Source organism: Cordyceps militaris (assembly GCF_000225605.1).
Source record: "Cordyceps militaris CM01 unplaced genomic scaffold CCM_S00005, whole genome shotgun sequence".
In the NCBI taxonomy this organism is placed as follows: Eukaryota; Fungi; Ascomycota; class Sordariomycetes; order Hypocreales; family Cordycipitaceae; genus Cordyceps; species Cordyceps militaris.
In genome coordinates this window covers 965,893-985,512 of record NW_006271973.1, presented here as the reverse complement: position 1 = coordinate 985,512, position 19,620 = coordinate 965,893, and the positions used below count along the sequence as shown (strand labels likewise).

General features: G+C 50.1%; 7 protein-coding genes across 7 annotated transcripts; 3 read left to right on the top strand and 4 right to left on the bottom strand.

The window, feature by feature from the left end:
- Positions 1 to 1,044: 1,044 nt before the first annotated feature.
- Positions 1,045 to 1,508, top strand: CCM_06689 (prefoldin subunit 1; the record flags this gene model as incomplete). The annotated part of the gene is made up of 3 exons (XM_006671830.1): positions 1,045 to 1,074; positions 1,125 to 1,291; positions 1,349 to 1,508. 3 exons carry the CDS (start codon positions 1,045 to 1,047, stop codon positions 1,506 to 1,508), a joined length of 357 nt encoding a protein of 118 aa, XP_006671893.1.
- Positions 1,509 to 2,126: 618 nt separating this feature from the next.
- CCM_06688 (uncharacterized protein) lies at positions 2,127 to 3,304 on the top strand (the record flags this gene model as incomplete). Its single annotated transcript, XM_006671829.1, has 2 exons — positions 2,127 to 2,999; positions 3,080 to 3,304. The coding sequence occupies 2 exons, from the start codon at positions 2,127 to 2,129 to the stop codon at positions 3,302 to 3,304; spliced, it is 1,098 nt and encodes a 365-aa protein (XP_006671892.1).
- A 123-nt stretch (positions 3,305 to 3,427) lies between these two features.
- CCM_06687 (mitochondrial carrier protein, putative) lies at positions 3,428 to 5,854 on the bottom strand (the record flags this gene model as incomplete). The annotated part of the gene is made up of 4 exons (XM_006671828.1): positions 3,428 to 3,740; positions 3,792 to 4,320; positions 4,374 to 4,397; positions 4,948 to 5,854. The coding sequence occupies 4 exons, from the start codon at positions 5,852 to 5,854 to the stop codon at positions 3,428 to 3,430; spliced, it is 1,773 nt and encodes a 590-aa protein (XP_006671891.1).
- A 707-nt stretch (positions 5,855 to 6,561) lies between these two features.
- Positions 6,562 to 7,598, top strand: CCM_06686 (DUF887 domain-containing protein; the record flags this gene model as incomplete). The annotated part of the gene is made up of 2 exons (XM_006671827.1): positions 6,562 to 7,044; positions 7,098 to 7,598. 2 exons carry the CDS (start codon positions 6,562 to 6,564, stop codon positions 7,596 to 7,598), a joined length of 984 nt encoding a protein of 327 aa, XP_006671890.1.
- A 461-nt stretch (positions 7,599 to 8,059) lies between these two features.
- On the bottom strand, positions 8,060 to 11,506 carry CCM_09681 (Actin cytoskeleton-regulatory complex protein; the record flags this gene model as incomplete). Its single annotated transcript, XM_006672442.1, has 6 exons — positions 8,060 to 8,085; positions 8,149 to 8,182; positions 8,225 to 9,708; positions 9,926 to 9,983; positions 10,048 to 11,244; positions 11,309 to 11,506. 6 exons carry the CDS (start codon positions 11,504 to 11,506, stop codon positions 8,060 to 8,062), a joined length of 2,997 nt encoding a protein of 998 aa, XP_006672505.1.
- A 655-nt stretch (positions 11,507 to 12,161) lies between these two features.
- On the bottom strand, positions 12,162 to 15,106 carry CCM_09680 (AMP deaminase; the record flags this gene model as incomplete). The annotated part of the gene is made up of 7 exons (XM_006672441.1): positions 12,162 to 12,477; positions 12,527 to 12,967; positions 13,005 to 13,114; positions 13,381 to 13,557; positions 13,706 to 14,523; positions 14,648 to 15,040; positions 15,100 to 15,106. 7 exons carry the CDS (start codon positions 15,104 to 15,106, stop codon positions 12,162 to 12,164), a joined length of 2,262 nt encoding a protein of 753 aa, XP_006672504.1.
- A 2,682-nt stretch (positions 15,107 to 17,788) lies between these two features.
- CCM_06685 (protein phosphatase PP2A regulatory subunit B) lies at positions 17,789 to 19,527 on the bottom strand (the record flags this gene model as incomplete). The annotated part of the gene is made up of 6 exons (XM_006671826.1): positions 17,789 to 17,812; positions 17,877 to 18,448; positions 18,498 to 19,152; positions 19,218 to 19,315; positions 19,391 to 19,431; positions 19,484 to 19,527. 6 exons carry the CDS (start codon positions 19,525 to 19,527, stop codon positions 17,789 to 17,791), a joined length of 1,434 nt encoding a protein of 477 aa, XP_006671889.1.
- Between the last annotated feature and the right edge of the window lie 93 nt (positions 19,528 to 19,620).

The window sequence follows — 19,620 nt, the reverse complement described above, 5'->3', positions numbered from 1 at the left end:
ACGGCAGACACCAACTGGTCCGTCCGAAGAGTTGGTTATACTCGACCGATAATGGGGGCCTGTCTTATGTGGCGTATTCTAGGGCTATACGGAGTATATATATCCTGACGTTCTATCGTTCGTGACTGTTCAATGTCGGTAATTAGGAGCCTGTTGGGATTGTAACTTGCTAAGACGCTACAGACTTTGACGGCCCTGACTTTCCTATGCCTACATCAATCCCACGACGGGATTTCCTTTCTTGCATACGGTGGCGATATGCTTGTTAGCTCGGGGTCCATGGCCTTCCATACATCCCTCAAATGTAGGGGCACATGTTTACTCCAGTAACGAAACTCAGGCGTGATGCCGTTCTAGGGTGAGACAGGTTAGCCACCGCTATGAATCCGTCGTCCATCGGTGTTGCCTTTGCTTACGGAACATGGTCTTTGTTTGGGTGGTTTCCTCATATAGTATCTGGACGACAACATCTACTGCAGCCAGGGTCGTAGGTCACGCCGCGAGATTGGGTTGTCGTGTGCCAACCTCCTTGGCGGGCATGGCATATCCTGTTCCCCTGCGGCCTTCTGTGTCGTCCACTAACTTCCGCTGCGGGTGGTATCTATTACCTCTATACCGCCGATGGCCATAAAAGCTAAATATTAGCAGCATATTACTATATCGTGTGGGACGTATGGCTTCATCGCTGTCTGGCTGTGGAAGATATATTCGAGACAAGATGTGGGAGTAATTAGTGATGGCGCCAGAGGACGACAGATGGTATACTTCCTCGCTTCGCGCCAACAAATGTCTAACCAATAGGTGCACACCAGTAGATGCAATATGGGCAAACGTACATCAATCAACATGGCGAAGACGATAGAGTAATAGGCCAGACCAACAAACCACGTCCTGAGATGTGGCGTAATTGCTGGATTGATCGATATAGGGTAGGCTGGGGTCTGGGCAGAAGCTGATGGCATTCACCCCGCATAAGGTCAAAATCTGAAGAGCTTTCGTCACGCACCCCCTCCGTGACGTGCTTCTGCCAGCCATTAATCGAAGATGTCGATATCAAACGAGGCCTTGCAAAAGGTAGGCAAGGAGTATGCATATCTTTATGGACTGAATTGACAACAAAACAGCTGGCTCGTGAGATCGAGGCGCAGGCCGCCTCTGCACAGCAACAGATCGGCATCGCACGCACGCAAATAGCTGGCAAGCAGAGAGAGCAGCGCCTGGTAAAACTCACACTGAGCGAGCTCAACAGCCTCCCCGAAGAGACAGTGGTATATGAGGGCGTTGGCAAGATGTTAGTATATTTAATTGGTGTTGCGTCAAACCACACAGCTGTTAACTGGGCACACAGGTTTGCCGCTCTGCCCGTCTCGGAGATGACCCAAAAGCTAGAGGACCAGACGAAAGGCCTGGATAGTGAGGTAGAAAAACTCGGACAAAGACTAGTGTATCTAGAAACGACGCACAAAAACAGCCGTGAGCATATCGAACAAATGTTACGAAAAACCTGACCGAACGAGGCGAACTCCCAAGACACAGGCAGGTAGCGGGGAAGTTAAGCGCCCAGCCAGAGCATGGTTCGATGAACCAACACCACAAGCTGCAACGTGGACGATTTCATAGGTACACATAGACGACAGACAGAAGGGCCCCAAGGTCACAGATAGAAGATAACAGAGGAAGCCTTGTCCGTCCACCAACCCGCCCCCGCCGCCCAGGAGCGCGCACAATATCTCCTTTATGAATGGGACCCGTACAACTGCGGACTGGCCGGAGTAACTGGCGGCCGCGTCCCACTAACCAATATTGCAACTCTACAACTCATTCCACAGTTGCAAGGCAAACTGCCTCCTAATAAGCGCCGAGAAGAAGCCCCTTCATTTGATTATTCGTTTCAGGCCTAATGATCACCCCAATTCGGGCGACGACTAAACTGGCGCGGATTATGGTGGCGTGGATCATAGCACCCCCGTTTTAGCTGCTGAATGGTCAGCCCTATGCGACTCAAGGGCTGCTCTAACTACTAAAAACTCCTCGTCCGCCATCCCCGCAGACTGGTCGGCCTAAATACAAGAAGGGCTCCCCCGACCGACGCGACTGCCACATTCATCGTACTCTATCATAGCAAGATGAGCCACTACTCGTACGACGAGGACGACCTGGATGTCCACATCCGTAGGCGCCACTCTCCGGAGCCTGTGCGGTATGTCAGCACGGCGCCCCGACCATACTATCCGCCGTCGTACCTTGTGCCCGACCAAGGCATGCGTGTTGTTGCGCGTAGCCGCTCTCGTGAGCGCAGCAGCCCACCCCAGCCCGCCGGCCCAGTCATTATTCAGAACAAGATCTACAATGATCTGTCTTCTGACGATGAGCATGAGCTGTCTCGGCGACGCCGGTCTCGCCGCCGCAGCTCATACTCCCCTTCTCCCTCCCGATCACGAAACCGATACATGACCAAAGAGGACTGGCAGCTCGAGCTAGACAGACGCGAAATAGAGAGACTCCGCATGGAACAAGTGAAGGAGAAGGAACAACGCCGTGCCAGCAAAGAACGCCAGGATGACGAGGAGTTGCGCCGAGCAAAGGATGAGCTGGACATGATCAAGCGCCGAGAGGCGCAGGCTGAAGAAGAGAAGCGTATCAAGCGCGAACTCGAACTGCAGCGTCTGCGCGAGGAGGAGCGCGCTGTTGCGGAGAAGGAGATCCGAGACAAAGAGGCTAGGGCTGCTGTGGAGAAGTATAAGAAGGAAGAGGTAGAGCGAAGAGAAAAGTACGAAAAAGAAAAAAAAGAAGCCGAGAAGGAGTACCAGCGGCGTCTGCAGGAGCAGCTTCTCGCATCCGGACTAGACGAAGAGGCTATAAACGCTATTATCAAGAAGGAGAAAGTCAAGGTCCCGGAAGCTAGAAACGAGCGCGCAACCTACACCCGAATGCCTCGCAAGCATCTGTCAATCGAGACTCTGAGAACCTTCAAGGTCGAATATGACCTTGATTCCGTTGTGAGTGCTTTGTGATGTCAACCTCGAAATAAAGACGCCAGTAAACAGACACTGAAGCCAGGCACTGACATGACGAACAGGACCCTACTGGATTCGTTGTCATCAGGCGACCGGTCCCCGAGTGGGAGCAAGATCACTTTTGGAAGCATACTAAGTATATCCGCGAGAAACGTCTGATTATCGAAGATAGGAGACACCACCACCGCCACAAGAGCGATATCGAGCTTGTTGTTCGCAAGAAGGAGCGCAAGAGGAGTAAGTCGCCTTCGCCCCTGATGATGTGGGTTGCGGGAGGTCGACCATGATTTATGAGTCTGCCAAGATTGTCACAGCTTGGATGTCGGCGCCACGACAGCACGGTCATGAAATGAATTCAGAGGCGAGATGTCTAGTCTATTTCTTTCTCTCAATTATAGCTGTTTTACACGTTACAATGACCCGTATCTTCGAATGAGTTCCTCATACAATGTCCATGCCAAAGCGGAGCTGAGAGCCTTGCGTCCCATGCGCAATCCCAAGCCACTCCAAAGAGATCTGAACCCATCCTCGGTGATCATCTTGTACCAAGCCTGACCCATATTGCGATAATTTTGTGGCTGGAGCTGTATGCGCGTCTTTACTGCGTCAAAAGGATTTGAGACGACGGAGCATGCGGCGCCGGCCAGAATTGCAGAGCCGAAGTTGATGGAGCCTGCCAAGGGAGTGCCCATAACGGTCTTGGCATCTGAGTTTGAGCTAGTTCTGGCAAGGGTTCCGATATATGATTTCAACATCTCATAGAAGAGAACGTACAAACCAGCGTACGGCGCATCACGCATTGCTGTAGCACCAACTCCCGAAAAGAAGCCGCGGAAGCCCTCTCGCCCTTTGATATCCTTCACCGCGCTGAAGAGGGAGGGGTACGAGTACAAACTGGATTCGAATCGTACTTTAATAACAGTTAAAGGCATGAGGACAACTCCGGCCAAGGTTCGCGCCACGGCCCCGGAAAGTAGATTCGCCGTATTCGATAGCTTGGGCAATGCTGTAGAACCAGCCATGCCGCCCTGGCCAGTCCCTGGCACGTTTGAGCGAGCCGCATATTGGCGGATGGCGTTGAGTGAAGAGAAATAGAGCGCAGAGCCAAATCCTGTGCGAATCGCAGACGGGAGAGTGCCTCTCCACAAAGCCCGGAGCTGATTAGGGGAGCGACGTAGCTCCAGCCATGACTTGTACAAGGTTGGTTGGCCGGACTGCTGCACTCTCGTTTTCAAAAGATCGAGAGGCTGTAATATTATAGCAGTAGACATGCCAGACCCTAGACCGGAAACAAAATGATGGCCTGTGCGTATTTGTGAGGACAGTTTCAAGCAGGACAGCATTACGGGAGCTTACTGGACTTGGAGGGGTTCGCCACCCCTACAGCGGACGGTGTTAGGCTCATGATAAATCGCTCTCAAGAGGTCATCCTAGCCACAATTAATGCCGGATAAGTCATTCCATGATGGGATGTGCAATGCGATGAGTAAATTTGGACAAGCCTGCCTAGTCAGTCTGGCCACCTGGTTTCGATTTTCGGCACTGTGATACAGGCAGAGAGACCCACACCGTATTAGGTCGCGGCCTAACTACGCTGACACGCCGGTGAATGGTGCCTTGTAGTCTGCAATGACAGATTCCAAGCGTCCTGCGAGTAATCGGTGCCGTTTGATAAGATCAGGCCATTCAGCTACGCCGATAGAAGGGATTAGCATGCCAAAATCAGCACCGAGTCTACCCAAGCTGCCTGCACAATACAAGACCTGCGTTAATATGCTTTCTCGTGACGCCTGGTCTTTGACCACGGGCAGGTATGTGCGCAATATCTCCAGAAGCATACCGACAAGATGCATTGGAAAGGCCGATAGAACGGGAGGGATGGAACCCAAGTTGTCTATACCTGAACCAGTCTCCGGACCTGCACACCCACCCGCGTTCTTCGAGATTGATATGATGTTGAAACTGTGCTCTCGGAACACCTCGATGAATCTCTTCAAGAAGCGCTCCGTTTGCTGGCCACCAGACCAAGATTGGCCTGCGCTATGCTGACGCCGGCGTTCTTCATCAGCGAGCTCTCGCAGGGGGTTTAATGCCTCCAGAGTTGTTATGAGATTGGAGAATCGACAGATCAGAAATACGGCGGGCAACGAATCCCCCGCAGGCAAATCTGGGACCAACTCTGGAACAATTCGCTTCAGCCATCCAGTGGTGCGGAGCGCCGCCGCGAGTTTCAGGTTGGGGGTCGTCAACGACGTGATCAAATCAATGGCGAGCTGACGAATTGCATCGTCTGCCTGCAACCTGACAGATCTCACAAGCTCTGATTCTGGGTAGAGGGACGAAAGTCGTCGAATATGGCCGTACAAATCCAGGCTTGTGGAGTATCCGAGAGGACTGGCGGTAACAGCAGAGAGTAGAAGGGCGGGTAGCTCCAAAAGATCGACGATACGCTCGGAATTTTCGAGAAGATGAAGGGCCTCTTTTCGCTGAGCCAAGATCTGACTACCGCCTGATTTGCTAAGTGATCTGGAAAAACGTTCGGCTTCGGCGTCGAGGCGAGGTACAGTTGCGGTGAGCTCACATGCCCTCAGGTCGAGGTCTCGTATTGTTTCTTGTAGAGAGGAATGCCTAATTGCTGAATTCACCATGTATTTGTGAGATCGCTTGGACAGGGCCTGTATGGAACGCAGCATCGATTGTGAGATTTGAGCAAGTGCTTGAGGCTCAGACGAGAGTACGGACTCAAGCGAGAGGCTCTCGAGATACTCCAAGAATTCTAGATCCGCAGCATCAGACGGCGCATCCAAGCCGAGCAAGTCTCTGAGGGCTTCAGCCATGGCACAGGTTGTCCAATGCGTCAACTTTGTGGCTTTTACTTTGTAGTGTGGGTGTGGGAGGTTGAAGGTTGAAGTTTGAACATGACCTCGGAGGTAGGTAGTCTGCATGACCCACCCGACCGCCCCGTCAACAGCAACAGGCGCTGGTCGGTGAATACTGCCCTTAATACAATTCGCCTTGGGGTGATTCTATTTACCTCTAGGTACCTAATAAGGAACCTAGCTAGGTACCGAGGTAGGTAGCTAAAAGTAATAACTGCTGACACAGCCATGTGGCCATCCATGTATAGCCATCTCGTGACTTGTTCGCCAACCGTCCGTCGTCGTAAGGCCTAGCAAAACCAATGGAATCAAGAGCCGCTTGGCCATGAAGATAGTAGTATAGATCCCTCCTGACTTTTGAAATATGTGCAAACGCCAAGAAAAGCATTCATGCGCGAAATGTGGCAGTTGATGAGAGGTGCCTGCCCTGGCCACGTGAGATCCCCAACACTTCTCGGAAGCCCACCAGCCCACCATCTCGGCCCACCAATTTTGGCTGCCTGTCAAACTGCTTCTCACCACCACCGTATGTACGGGGGTCAGGGCATCGCCCTTTTATATATATCTGGTTTCGCCCAACTGGACAGCACATCCTTAATATTCATTGTCAACACTATTTTCGCCGTCCCGAAAGTCCGAAAGCAGGGCCAGGATCTGTGGGCAAAATGAAGGACCCCTTCTTCTTTCAGCCCGTTCCATGGCTCTCGGACTTAGTTCGTCCCCTGTCCCGTCGTCTCGATCTGGTGACCCTGCCGCTGCACATCCATGAAGTTATATTCGCTGCTCTGCTCTACTCCGTCATCTTCTATCCGATATCGCCAATCCTCTCTCGACTCATTGCCTCGAAGCACTACTCACAGCTTTCCCGCCAAAAACGACTTAACTGGGATGCTCATGTTGTTTCCATGGCCCAGAGCATATTCATCAATGGACTCGCTTTATGGATCAAGTGGGTAGATGAAGAACGCAGTGGTATGGATAGAGAAGGTCGCATCTGGGGCTATTCCGGAGCACCGGCTCTGCTCCAGTCTATGGCTGTCGGGTATTTCGTTTGGGACTTGTTCGTCACTGCCGTTAACCTGGAAGTTTTTGGCATTGGTACTTTGGCACATGCCGTCTCTGCACTGATTGTTTTTAGCCTGGGATTCGTATGCCTCTGCCTCTGTAGTCTTCTCGTCTGTAAGATGCTAACCTTTGGCAGAAACCATTTGTCAATTATTACGGATGCAACTTCATTCTCTTCGAACTTTCTACACCTTTTCTGAATATTCATTGGTTCCTGGACAAGGTCAACATGACAGGATCCAATATTCAGCTCTACAACGGCTTTGCACTCCTGTTCACCTTCTTTGCATGCCGGCTCGTCTATGGACCTTACCAAAGCTACAGAGTCTTCAGCGACATCTACGCTCTCAGTGGCAGAAGTCCGTCTTCACCAGGTAAAGGCGTATTTGCATACGTGACGTCAGAAACATATATTCCAAAATGGCTTTCTTTTGCTTATCTGGCCAGTAATGCGACACTTACTTTTCTGAACTTCTACTGGTTCTACACGATGATCTATGCTGTTAGGAAGAGGTTTGTTCGGTCTCCTGGAGTGGAAGGCGAGAAGCCCGAGCCTGCCACTGAGGTTGAAAAAGACTTGAACGTTGCTGCCACCGGAAGAGCATCGCAGACCAAACCTCGTTCTCGCCGTGCTTAGGAAGGTCCTGTGTTTCATCGCAAACGCCACGCATGCTAGGGTAATACCGCCGTTCTCAAGCGGGATGTTGAGCATGCCAGGTATTGGGGGGGGGGGTGGTTGTACCACCACCAATACTGAACTCTTCGGTTGGTACAATGGCTGCACTATCTCTTAATCTCTTAATTTTTTTGAAGAAACATAGAAAAAGATCGAATAATCTGTTTATCTTTCTGAAACATAGAAAAAGATAAATTAGTTATGGTGTGCAATGCATTCACGCATTGATGGTTGTTGTATTTCAGAACCACGAGTCCCACTTTCCAACGCTAAAAATATGAATTACATTGAGCAGCTTTTGCAGAGCTACTATCCCCATCTTAATGCTGGCTGTCTCCCGTTTGTTTTTGAGTGATCGAAGGATGGAAGGGAGATGTATCGAGACGAGCTCGAATGTATCAATATTGGACGAGGAGTTTAGCTCAGAAGCCAAAGGGGTTCTGAGGCGCTGTATCGATTTGTCAGTCAGTTTTGCGAGTATTAGGCTTGACACATTAGTTTGGAAACTCACTAGCTTGAGACAAGTTCGCTCGTCGCCCTGTCGGCTGGGCGGTTAGTTTCTTAGCCTCAGTTACTCCGAAACGTACAGGTGGCGGCGGCCCTGTCTTCTGCGGCTGGAGAGCTTGTGGAGGTTGAGTACTAAAAGTATTGAGACCAGTAGCCTGTGGTTGGTGCATGACGGCTATTCCAGTTCGTTGCGGTTCAAGAGCAGGCGGTAAGTAGTTATTAACATTGGCCTGATTGGCCTGACCGAATGATGACTGCGGTTGAAACTGGGGAGGATAGGCAGTGTGCTGTGCCTGAAGCGGTGAGAACTGGCTAGGCGCGCCAGTATCTTGAAACGGGCTTTGTGTTGGAACTCCTGTGTACATGGCTTGCATATACTGCGCACCTGTCTGATACGGCGCGAGATGAGTCTGATTCTGCAAAGTACCGTAACCCGTCATAGTCGGCTGGAGCGCCTGTATCTGCTGCATCTGCTGCATCTGCTGCATCTGAGCTGTAAACTGCTGCTGAAGGCGCGCCTGCGTGATGTCATTGAGACTTTGACCTGGCGGAGCTACCTGCCCCTGAACAAGACCGGTCATTTGCGCCGACAATGCTGGTACTGCGAAAGCACTCTGCTGCTGGGGAGCAGATATTGACCGCTGCGTTGGGGGAGGCGGGAGAGAACCATGACCGGTGGGTATGGTTGGTGTTGGTCGTTGCCGTGCAAGAGACTTCGGCGATGCAGGGCCACCTGTTCGCGAGCCTGATACAGAAGAAAAGAACGAAGGGCTCGCCCCTGACAGTGGTTGAGATTGTGGTACTGGTGAGGCCGAGGTTGATGTGGTTGCTGCAGACTCTGGCTGATTGACAGACTCAGCTTTGATCGGTTCCAGCGGTGCGCTGAGCATAGACAAATCTTTCAGGGAACCCGCAAGTGCCGGCATGGCTGTTGCAGAAGGGGGCATCGATTCTGTAGGCTCTACAGTCTTCCCGGCCCGTGGCTGTTTGCTGGGTTTCACCTCCCAGGCGTCGTCCTCGAAGCCAGCCAAAGCTGGTTTGGGTTCTCCATGAATGGGGCTGCCACTGGACTTTGCTATGGCGCTACCCCCTGATTCCTTGGAAAGGGTTGTTGCATCGACAACATCATTCGTCTGAACAGCGGGCGCTGGACGACCCTTCCGAGTGTTGTTGCGAAGTGCACCCCCAGGTCCCGAGAACAGTCCTCCAGTGCTGCTATCACCCTCAGCACTCCGTTCCCGCCCAAATTTCGTATCCAAACTGCGCATGATCTTGATGATATCGCCTTCGCGAATACCTAGTGTTCGAAGAATAACGGCGTTGACATCGGGAAGGACGCTTTCATCCATGGAGTCTCGAATGAATGCTTGAGCATAACGTTCGCACAATCCCACAGGGACGTCACAAGAGAGGAAGAACTGAAACCAGTCGTATTCAGGCTTCTTATTCCTTTCAACTTTGGCGCCTGATGGTTCGCTTGGCCGGTTCGCTGCTTTGGAGCGCCGCACATCAGCAAGAGGCTTTTCATCCTCTAGCGAGATACCCGTAAGGTTTTCGACATATTCTAAATCTTCCCGTGACATTTTCGTTATTGGAACCGCAATCTTCACTCCATTCAGTTTATGTAGATGGATTTTGCCGTCTCGAAGGCCAAGAAATTGCGCCTCCACACTAAAGGACTTGGAACGGTCCGTCCAAGTGCGAATTTTGCTTGTATCCGGTTCTGCAAAATGCTGCCGTCAGTAAAACCTCGCCAGAATTGTTCGGGGTTGAAATCATACTTGACTTGCTTTTGGAAGAATTACTACTTTCGCCATGGCCATTTTCGCGACGGCTACGCTATTGCAATCAGTTAGTTTTGATTACATTGAAGAAAGTATATCTCGGTTGGAAAGCTTCGTACCTGTTGAGGCTCTTCTTTGCTGGCCTTCAGGGCTTCTTTGGTGAGTCTCATCTCTTCCAAGCGATTTTGCTCGACGGAGGACATGCCACTGCGAGTGCCGCCCTCAGTAGGTGGAGGTGTGACAGCGCCAATGATCTCAATATAGCTGCTTGGAACAACCCCCTCCTTGCTATTTTTAAGTCGCCGCAATTGCCACCACTCTTCACTTTTGGAGTCGTCCAAGATAATAACTTCATCACCGGCGGCGACAGTGACCTCATCCTGGCCCTGGGCCATGAAATCATATAGAACTTTTCCCTTTCGTTGATAGCGCTGTGCTCCAGCCATTATAACCTCTTTCAAACCCTCCGCTCGCACAGCACCCGCCATTTCGCCCAGTGCCAAAACGATTTCTTCCGCGGTATCCTTGGCACCGGCGTGGAAGTCGATACTTTTGCTGGGGCGCACTAATTCCATAAACACATGCTTTCCTTCGCGAGAGTAGTGAGTCATTTTGTCGGCAGTCCACTCCTGAGGAGGGGCATCCTGTGCTCGCTCTGGAGCAATGAGGAGCATGCCGGTCCCTAGATTGATACCTAGGGTAGTCGGCATCTTCTTCCTTTTACCCATCACGGAGACCATCTCGCTGATATTGTACATGTGAAATCCACCAGGTGTCCTCTGAAGTGGTGGTGCATCGGGCAGTCGGTTGGGATCAGGCATTCCGTAGTCATCCGAGTTGCTTCGAGTATGCTGGATTTGTGTTGGTCTTGGGCGGGAAGGTAACGCAGGAGACTTGATAGATTCCTTATCTGAAGACGCCGAAAGTTCTCGCCTAAGCTGATCCGGGGGAACGGCATGTTTTGCCGCTGTAGACCGTCCTTGTAAGACCCCGGCCAATGCAGACGCTGGTCCTGCAGGCCCGGGACTCATTACCGTAGGGTCTTCTGCTACAGCCGGGGTCGTTGCGACGGAGCGAGGCCTCGCCGGTAACGCCGGGGGTGGCATTTGGGAAGTCGCATGATCCGCCACGCCTGTCGATTCCACGTCAATGTAATTTGCTGGGACGAATCCAAAATCATCATCCAGACCGACAAGAATCCAGTCCGGGTCGGACGTGTCAAACACGTCGAGAACAGCATCTTCATGGAGAGATAGTTCCTCGTCAGTTTGTCGAGTATACTCGTAAATAGCGCGGGCTTGGGTCAGTGCAGGGGCCTGTAGACGAAGTGATATTAGCAGCGTACCCCGGGAACATGTTGGGCTATCCGGTCGTGCATACCGTCTCGACATAGTTGTGAGGTACAAGTCCCGTAGGCTCATCTTCATCATCTGCGCCAGCTCTCTTTTTGGCTTTCCACCAGCCATCGTCGTCATTCTTTTCGATTATGTAAAGCAGATCGCCCTCGCTGATGGTGAGCTCGCCATCAGACTGTGGCTGGTAGTCGTAGAGGGCTCGATACACCCCGAGAAACCCCATGACGAATGTCAGGCGTCCCAGCACGCAGGCAATGCTAGGTTTGGCAGTTCCTTTGGGGCCCTAGAGACAATCAAGCCAGCCGTGGGGTATTGAGGGTTATCGTAACAATGGTGAATGTCGTCAGCGGGACATGAACAGCGCGAGTTTTTGGCGACGAGGGCAATTCGATGGACGAGGTTCGTAGCTAGTTAGTTACGCCAGCAGTTTAGCGGGACCTGGCCAAGCCGAAATGTCATTGTTCTGACTGCTCCATTTTTAACGTGACAATGTCCGAGCTACCAGGCAACCAGGGCAGAAGTGTCTATGTCTAACACCCAAAAAACAAAAGCAAGCAAAATAAACCATGCCGGTATTAATTACAGCTTGAATGCATCGACCAATACCTCTCTACATAGCGTAGCCCTGCACTAGACAAAATATGTATGCAATACATTAAGAGAGACACAAACGACTATGACATCCGGCGGCAAAATTCAGCAATGACTAGTAACGTGTTTGACCCAGTTGAGGGATCCTAAATATTCGGAGAAATTGGATGATATCGTTGAGACCATGATCAAAGATGGTTCCATCCAGTGTTGTACGTTGGAGCGCCCATCTCCTAATCAATCCTGTGTTGGTGTAAAGTTCATGTACCGCTTGAAGGACTGGAAATTTATTCATTACCAGCAAGGGTCTTTTCTGGCACTTGACCGAGGCTCTTCAGGCTGCCCCCGCGACGCTCCCTGCCAAGTATACCGGGGAACAAACGCGGGTCGCTGCCGGAAAGGTGCCAGTCTGCAGCGCTATCAGAGGGACGGCCATTCAAACCAGGTGGCCCCGCACGCTCCGTATTCAACTTGCCGTTCACACTGGGTTTGCTTGACAGGGATGATAAACACTGCGGCTTGCCGAACGTAGTTGCCTGGTTATTGGTTGTTCTGAATGTGCCAGATTCGTTTGCAGCGTCATATGCAGAGAATCGATGAAGGCTAAGGACCCGTTAGAACGTGTCTGCTATTGCTCTTATGTTCCACTTACACATCTCTCTCTTGCATTAGTGTGAGATAACGGAACTCTTCCCGGCGATCTGGCACGTTGGTCTTCACCATTTTGTTCCCTTCCTTACCGGGCTTTTCAAAATCAGGACCGAGCCACTGCTGTTTGACCGCTCGCTCATAACCACTCTGCTTTACCGAGTTCTTTGCCAGTTCACACATATCCACAGAGCTCAGCTTGCAGATTTGAGCCGCAACGGCGTATTCTTCAATGAGCGGCTCTTTCGTGAAGGCGAACTGAAGTGGATCATCGGTTGAGAGTGACACATTAAGACCGCGTTTGAAGTACTGATGGAAGGGGTTTCTCTCGTATGCGAGGAACAAGGCGTTATTACTCAATGGTGACATGGCCATGCCAATCTGCTCCAGATAAAATATATACTGGAGTAGAGGCACTTTGCGGAGCAAAAGGCCGTGGCTGATGCTGTGACAACACAGTGCAGTAACAGCCAGATGCTCACTATCTCCAGCCTCGCCACAGTGCGGCCGAAGTATGAAGGTATTGAAGCCACGTCTCTGCCTCCAGAAGTTCAACGAAGCCATATTGGCGAAAGTATAGTAAATCCAATAGCTGTAGGGCGGGTTTTGCGCCCCATCCCATTCCTTAGGCACTGGGAACTTGCGAAAGAGCCGGCGTTCTATTTTGCTTTCGTCGTCAACACTGTCGAATCCAACAACCCGCTGTAGGAATATGTGTAGCTTTGGATGGCTCGCTGGGTCTTTTGTAACTTCGAACAGTGGCTGGAATAAGTTCTTGATGACTTGTTCAAACGAATCCATGAGACCACTGCCCTTGTAGACGTCGTATAGACGAGGAATTTGGATGAGCCAACGAACGTTGTGTGAGAAGAGCTTGTTGTCCACTACCCATGCGGCCAATTTGTCCCACTCGTCGATAGATTTGCCGTAAATCGAGATGCGCCACTCGGCCATTTGATACTTGCTAGACTCAAGATCTTCGATGACTTCTTTGGTAATTTCTGCAAGGTAACGACCGTGAATGAAGTTATCGGTCTTCAGGAAAATAGTTCTAAGACGAGACTCTCCGATAGGGTTATATTTGAGATTGAACTTATCGAACCGATGAAAAGAATCTGTGTGGGCCTGGGAGGAAGGGTAGGGGTTAGGCAAGTTGACTAGATTTGATGTTGTGTGGACTTACATGCATGTCAAGAGTATCAATGCTCAGATCGTAAGCAGTGAGATTAATACTAGCAAAGACTTCGGCCAGCGTGAGGTGCTTTCCATCCCTATACAGAACCACCTCGTTGGGGTATTTCTTCATCTTGCTCTTAATGAATCGTAGCAAATGCTTCTGGTTCATACAAGCAGAATGATGAACATGGGTATCGACTTTTCGGACATTGTAGAAGTCCCTGTGGGGAACCTTTTTGCTGTCTGCCGTCTCTTGGTATTCATTCAGAAGGGCGTAAAGATTAAATTTGCCCTCCAGGTATTCCAGCCTTCGAAACGCGAAGCTTTTGCTCGGGCCATCTGACGAAACTTTCAGGATGGATTCGAGGTCCATATAGAATTCTCGTATGGTTGGTATTTTAATTGCTGGCTCTGCACCAGCAGCATCACCCAGGACCTGATAAACACCATTCGAATCAAGCTCAAAAGTGCACCCATCGTCTCCTGGTAGAGGCATTAGGTCGTCCATGTCGAATTCTTGGCTCGAGTCATTTGCGGATGTTGCCTTATGCCGTGAAAAGCGGGAATTAGCATGGCTGGCCTCTCTCCAGGCTGGTTCTGGTGGTGGCGGATAAATCTCCCATTCTTCGCTGTCTCTCGGGTTATCACTCGGGCCTTGCAAAGAGAGCGCGATATAGCGGCGGCGTAGATCCACGATTTTTTGGATATTCCTTGTAATTGCGGCTAATTCAGCTGTGACGTGAGGTTCCGTATCAAGAAAGCTATTGCTAGCAAGGCCCGAATTTGAGACGCCAGGTACACGCTGTTCTTGAAGCGTAGCATGTGCTACAGCTATAGATATCTGGCTTGGATCGACGCCGTTCAAGTGCGATCCTTCGGTGGAGGACAGGTCTTCTTACATGAGATGCGCTATTAGCCAATGACACGTTTCCGAAAGACAATCACGTACCACAATCTTGCTCCAGGATTAGGGAGTCAGCACCGTACTCAGTTGCCGGACGAGAACCAGCTTGAATCGAAGGACTCTGCTGGGGCGTTTTGTGCACCCACTCGCTGCTATCACCTCTTAGATCAATCTGGCTTCGCTGGTAGAACAATTTTGCATCGGTCTGGGTCATCTGACGCTCGGCAACAGGATCATAAAATGTCGTTCTCTTTGGCACATCACGGAGGAGCATCCCTTCTTGCAGCTCTTCTGCATGTGCGGGGTCTGCCTCTGATACTTGATCAGCCAGCTCAGAGTCCGCAATACTGTGACCAGCTGTCTCATCATCCTCCCAGTCCGATTCACGTGTATGAACCTGAAAAGGCAACTCAGTACTCTTCAACTGAGCTTGTGCATCTGCAGTAGTATATCTTCGTTAGAGAGTTGAATGTGGCACACCGCTTCCAAGTACCTACTAGCCATCTTGCAGAATGTCCTGCGCGTCGCAGCTCAAGATCTGTCAAATTTCCTCGATATAAGTATCGCGAAGGACCAGTTTTCGTAACCCAAGAGCAGCCTAGAAAGCTATTGCGCAGATGCGTGAGCGGCTGAAGCTCCTGTTTTGTGTGACTGTTGATTATTTTGCCCTCCTGTCGTCTGGTGTTATTGTTTCGTTTGTTAATATCTTTTCAGTCTTCTCTGCTTTCAACCTTCCTTTAGGATTGACGCTTAAGTATACAGCGAGGATAATAAGGACCAAAAAAAAAACAATCGACTCAGGGGGCAGAGTCAACGACGCACATGCTGGTGCAGAAGGCAGAAGAAGCACTTTATTCGCGGGAGCGTGGTATCATAGGTAGGTACCTAGCGGATGCCTCAAGTTGGGGAGTGTGGGGTTGGTGGATAAAAGCATCCGAAGCCAGGTGGCTCCAGGCGGAGGTTGCCTATATCCGAGTCTATGTATCAATGGAATCGAAACGTTTCCGCTTCGTGAATACTGGAAGCGACTGCAACTTCAACAGTTATATTCCAGTTTCGAACATACATTTTAAGTTTTATAAAGAGCCTTTTATCTACATAGTTTTCTTAGATTTGGGGTTCTTCGCGGGCGATTTCACAGCATTGCTCTTGGAGTCTAGTGTATACAATGCACCACCTCCGAATACCAGCAAAGCACCAATGACAGTTCCCCTAGCCAACGAATTCCCAAACAACCAAATGCTGAGAAGGAGGCTCACAAGTTTCCGGATGTTGAGGACAATAGTGACTGTCAAGGCTGAGGATGCTGACGCTAGCAGATTTACGCCTCGGATGCACGCGTACTGCGTCAAGATGTTCGCTGCGACGTTGGCCAACTGGTGAGGAAGACGAATCCCGAGGCTGCGAGACAATTCAATTGATTGCGAATCAGATAGAGATCGGAGCGTTCGTATCATGGATGGTGCGAAAGGTAAGAACAGCGGCAAAGAAAGAATATGAGAATAGAATAAATTCTCTCGCCATTGTGGCCCATACATGCTGTAAGTGGCTTCTGTATACAGGCCCATGATGGCGGAAAGGACCTGGGCAATCAAAAGAATGACAAGTCCAGTGCCAAATGCGGGTTTCGACGACGAAGTACTAGAGTCTGACTTTGAAGCGACGTGAGCGTCGATCCAAGAAATGTTGGGGTTTGTCATACCTGATTTGTCGCATCGGACCAAGCTGCTTGGATCACACCGATACTTAGTAGTCCTACAGACATAATCTGCAATCTTGAATAGCGCTTGCCGTAGAGATAACCTGCTGCCATGGTTGTAATACTGCCTCCAGATCGGAGAATTATGTGAACTGGCACAGAGATATCATAGCTGAAGGCGTGGTTGTTCAGGACATTGATGGCAAAGAACAATATAATATTGACAGCCCATCGGCTTAGAGGAACTTTCGTCGGTGCTAGGAAGAAGGGTGGCCGTTTATAATCGAATTGAAAGACGTAGCCGGTCACAGCGACAAACGCGAACTGAATGAATGTGAGGAGAGTACCTGCAGACAGTTAGCAGCCACTTGAACCTACGCAGATAGAACATAGCTCTTACCACTACCAGACTCAAAGCTAGACGGACGCCGATTAGTCTTGCACAATCCTCAACAGTAGACGGTCCTTACTTGATGATTGATTCTAATGCATAGACCTGTAGTTACATTGTTAGGTGTTACACAAAGAGTTATAGCTTGGGGGTTCGAGAGCTTACGTTCGAGCAACAGCCGCCAAACACAAGCCCAAGCATTGCGATTGCAGCGAAAGCTGAGGGACCAATAGAGGCGACAATAGAAGCTCTTTTGTCGTCATTTTCCAATGGATGCCTCTTCTTGCGAATCCCCGCATCAGAGGCGTGTTGGGGTTCTCCCATTTTTACTGTAGTGATCAAAACAAGTCCTAGTTACCTACCTAAAAAAAGCCAAACCTGATACGTGGAGGCTTCACCTAGGTGCAAATTAGTCCGTTAGGTAATACCAGGTTTCTAACTCGGGCAGGCCCCGCACGCTGAGCATGTCGTCTAAGTACCTTAGTACCTACCGTACACCTACCGTACCTACTAGGCACCTACCTACCTACCTAGGTATGTAGGTATCTATGTAGGTATTTATACCTAGACTTTGCAATCTGGCGACGCGTTGCCCTTTTTTTCCTTTATAATTCATTTCACATTTATACTCTGTTGGTATTATTTCATAATTTATAACTTTCTCGAGGCTCCCCGAGCTAATTTTTGAGTATTTTTGGTTCTTTCTTCCTTTCTTTCTTTCCTAACGTCTATCTCTGACCGATTGCACAGATTGCTCTTGCCCGCAAAACGGCTTTTCCATAGGGAATGCAGCATATGCCCATCAGAGAGATCCTAGTCACACGAAGCAGGCTGGCACAAGGACCAATTATATCCGAGCACCGCGCCGGTAGGCAATGGGACCTCCGAAAAGACGGGCAAGCGGGACTCCCACTGATATCGCATCGCTGTTTGAATCATGGACTGAGCATCAATTCGTTCACACCGAACTCTTCACACGACGTTGTCTGATACGACGACAGGTGGATGCCTCGCAAGAGCTCGCAAATATGGAGTGCATTTCCAGCAGTTGATAGTTCAACGTCATTCCCGGTGCTTTCGATGTGCTTTGTAGCAACTACAGAGCAGAGAAAACAAAGAGCTATTATAAGAGATGTTAGTAGGTAATTGATTAATATGAAGTGATTTGCCTCATGTCCACTGACGTTATTAGTTGCTGCTATAGCAATGCTGTCTTCGAATGGATGCCAGCTCATGTGCAAAATCTTCTTGTTAAAGTCGATTTGGTCTGCATCTGTCTCTTTGCGCATACGCTGAGCCCCAGGGCTCCCAGCCCGTGAACCGTTCTTCTTGCCGTTTGAGGTCGGGCTTGTGGAGGAGTTGATGGGAGTCGGCACGCCAACCTTCTTTGCCTTGAAAGCGGATTTGTCTGCTTGGAGAACGACTTCCACTTCTTTGTCGGGATCGGACGGATAGATCATAAAATTGTTGTTGTAGCTGCCTGTCATCACATTCTTGGCATCGCCCGAAAAAACAACCTCAAATTTGTCGAATATGCTATCGTTGTCGTAGGTATCACACAGGCGAGGTCGTAAATGCTCGTGGATAGGTATCGTTTTCACCGGTTGGCGCTCCATGTTGATATCCCAAATCTTTACAGTCAGATAGTCGCGGGACAGGATGTATCGACCATCGTAAGAAAATCGCACGTCGGAGATCGACGAGATGATCTCAGAGAAGAATGATCTCGACAGTGGATCCTCGTCCTGTTCAAACACTACTCGGGATATTAATATGTGGATATTCGTTGCGCATCGATGGCTTACTTTTTGCATGTTGGTCACAAAGCGCGCTCTCCCTCATATCAGCCAGCTTGATTGTTCCCTTGGAGCTTGCATACATGAACCAGTTGCAGCTAAGCGGGTGGAACTCCGCAGCAGTGATAACTTCAGTCAGTTCTTCCATGTTTGCCGGCTTGATATCCACGATGTTGAAGCTTTGGTCTTGAATATTCAGATTCCAAAGATTAATTCGCAAATCGTCACTGCTGATATAGGTTTCGCCGTCGCTATTCACGGAGATGCTGTTGATATGGTATGCATGTGCATTCGCATACGTACGACGAGGCACAGCTGCCACAACGGTGTCATGGTGTGTGAGGCGGGGGAGCTTCAAGTCTGTGGCATTTCGAAATTGCTGCGAAGTAGCCAGCGGTCGAGCGGCACCACCACTTCCAGCAGCACTTCCAGGGGTGAGATCGTGCGATAAGTTATTTTCGGCAACAACTTTGAGCGATTTCTCAAACACCTTCCACAATTTAATTGTTTTATCGTTTGTCGATAGGAGATAGTGGGAGGCGTTTTGGCGTCGGCACCATTTGATTTTGTTGATCTTTTCCTCGATCTCGAGCGACTTAAGATAGTCAAATTCGGGTTCGTGGGACTGAAACTCTGTATGGAATTTGTATTCGCAAGACTTCTTCTGCATGGGGAAATAGTTAGTAGGCTCTCCTAACAACCCAGTTGTCTCGAAGCAGATAGACGCACCGTCTCGTTGCGCTCGAATAAGACGACACGACCACCTTTGTCACCCGTGGCTAGGTAGTTTCCTGTGTGGTCGAACTCTACGGTAGAGATGATGTCGGCTAGAGCCGATCGGACAGGTTAGCAAGCCTACACAAAACTGGCGAGCCCATGGGCGGGGAAGGGTATCAACACACCCTCCGTGATGTCCTCCACGTCACCTTTATCACCGAAACACCTGTAATTTGGTGAGTTAAATAGTCAGTAAACTGTATACGATATTCACGTACTGCGTGAACTTCCATGTTGGCGAATTCGCCTCGCTGTCAACCATTTTGGCTGACCGCGACTCTTGGGAACTAAGCGACGCGGGCGACGACCACCAAGGGTGAAATGGATAAGGAAAATATCTCCTGTAAGAGCGCTG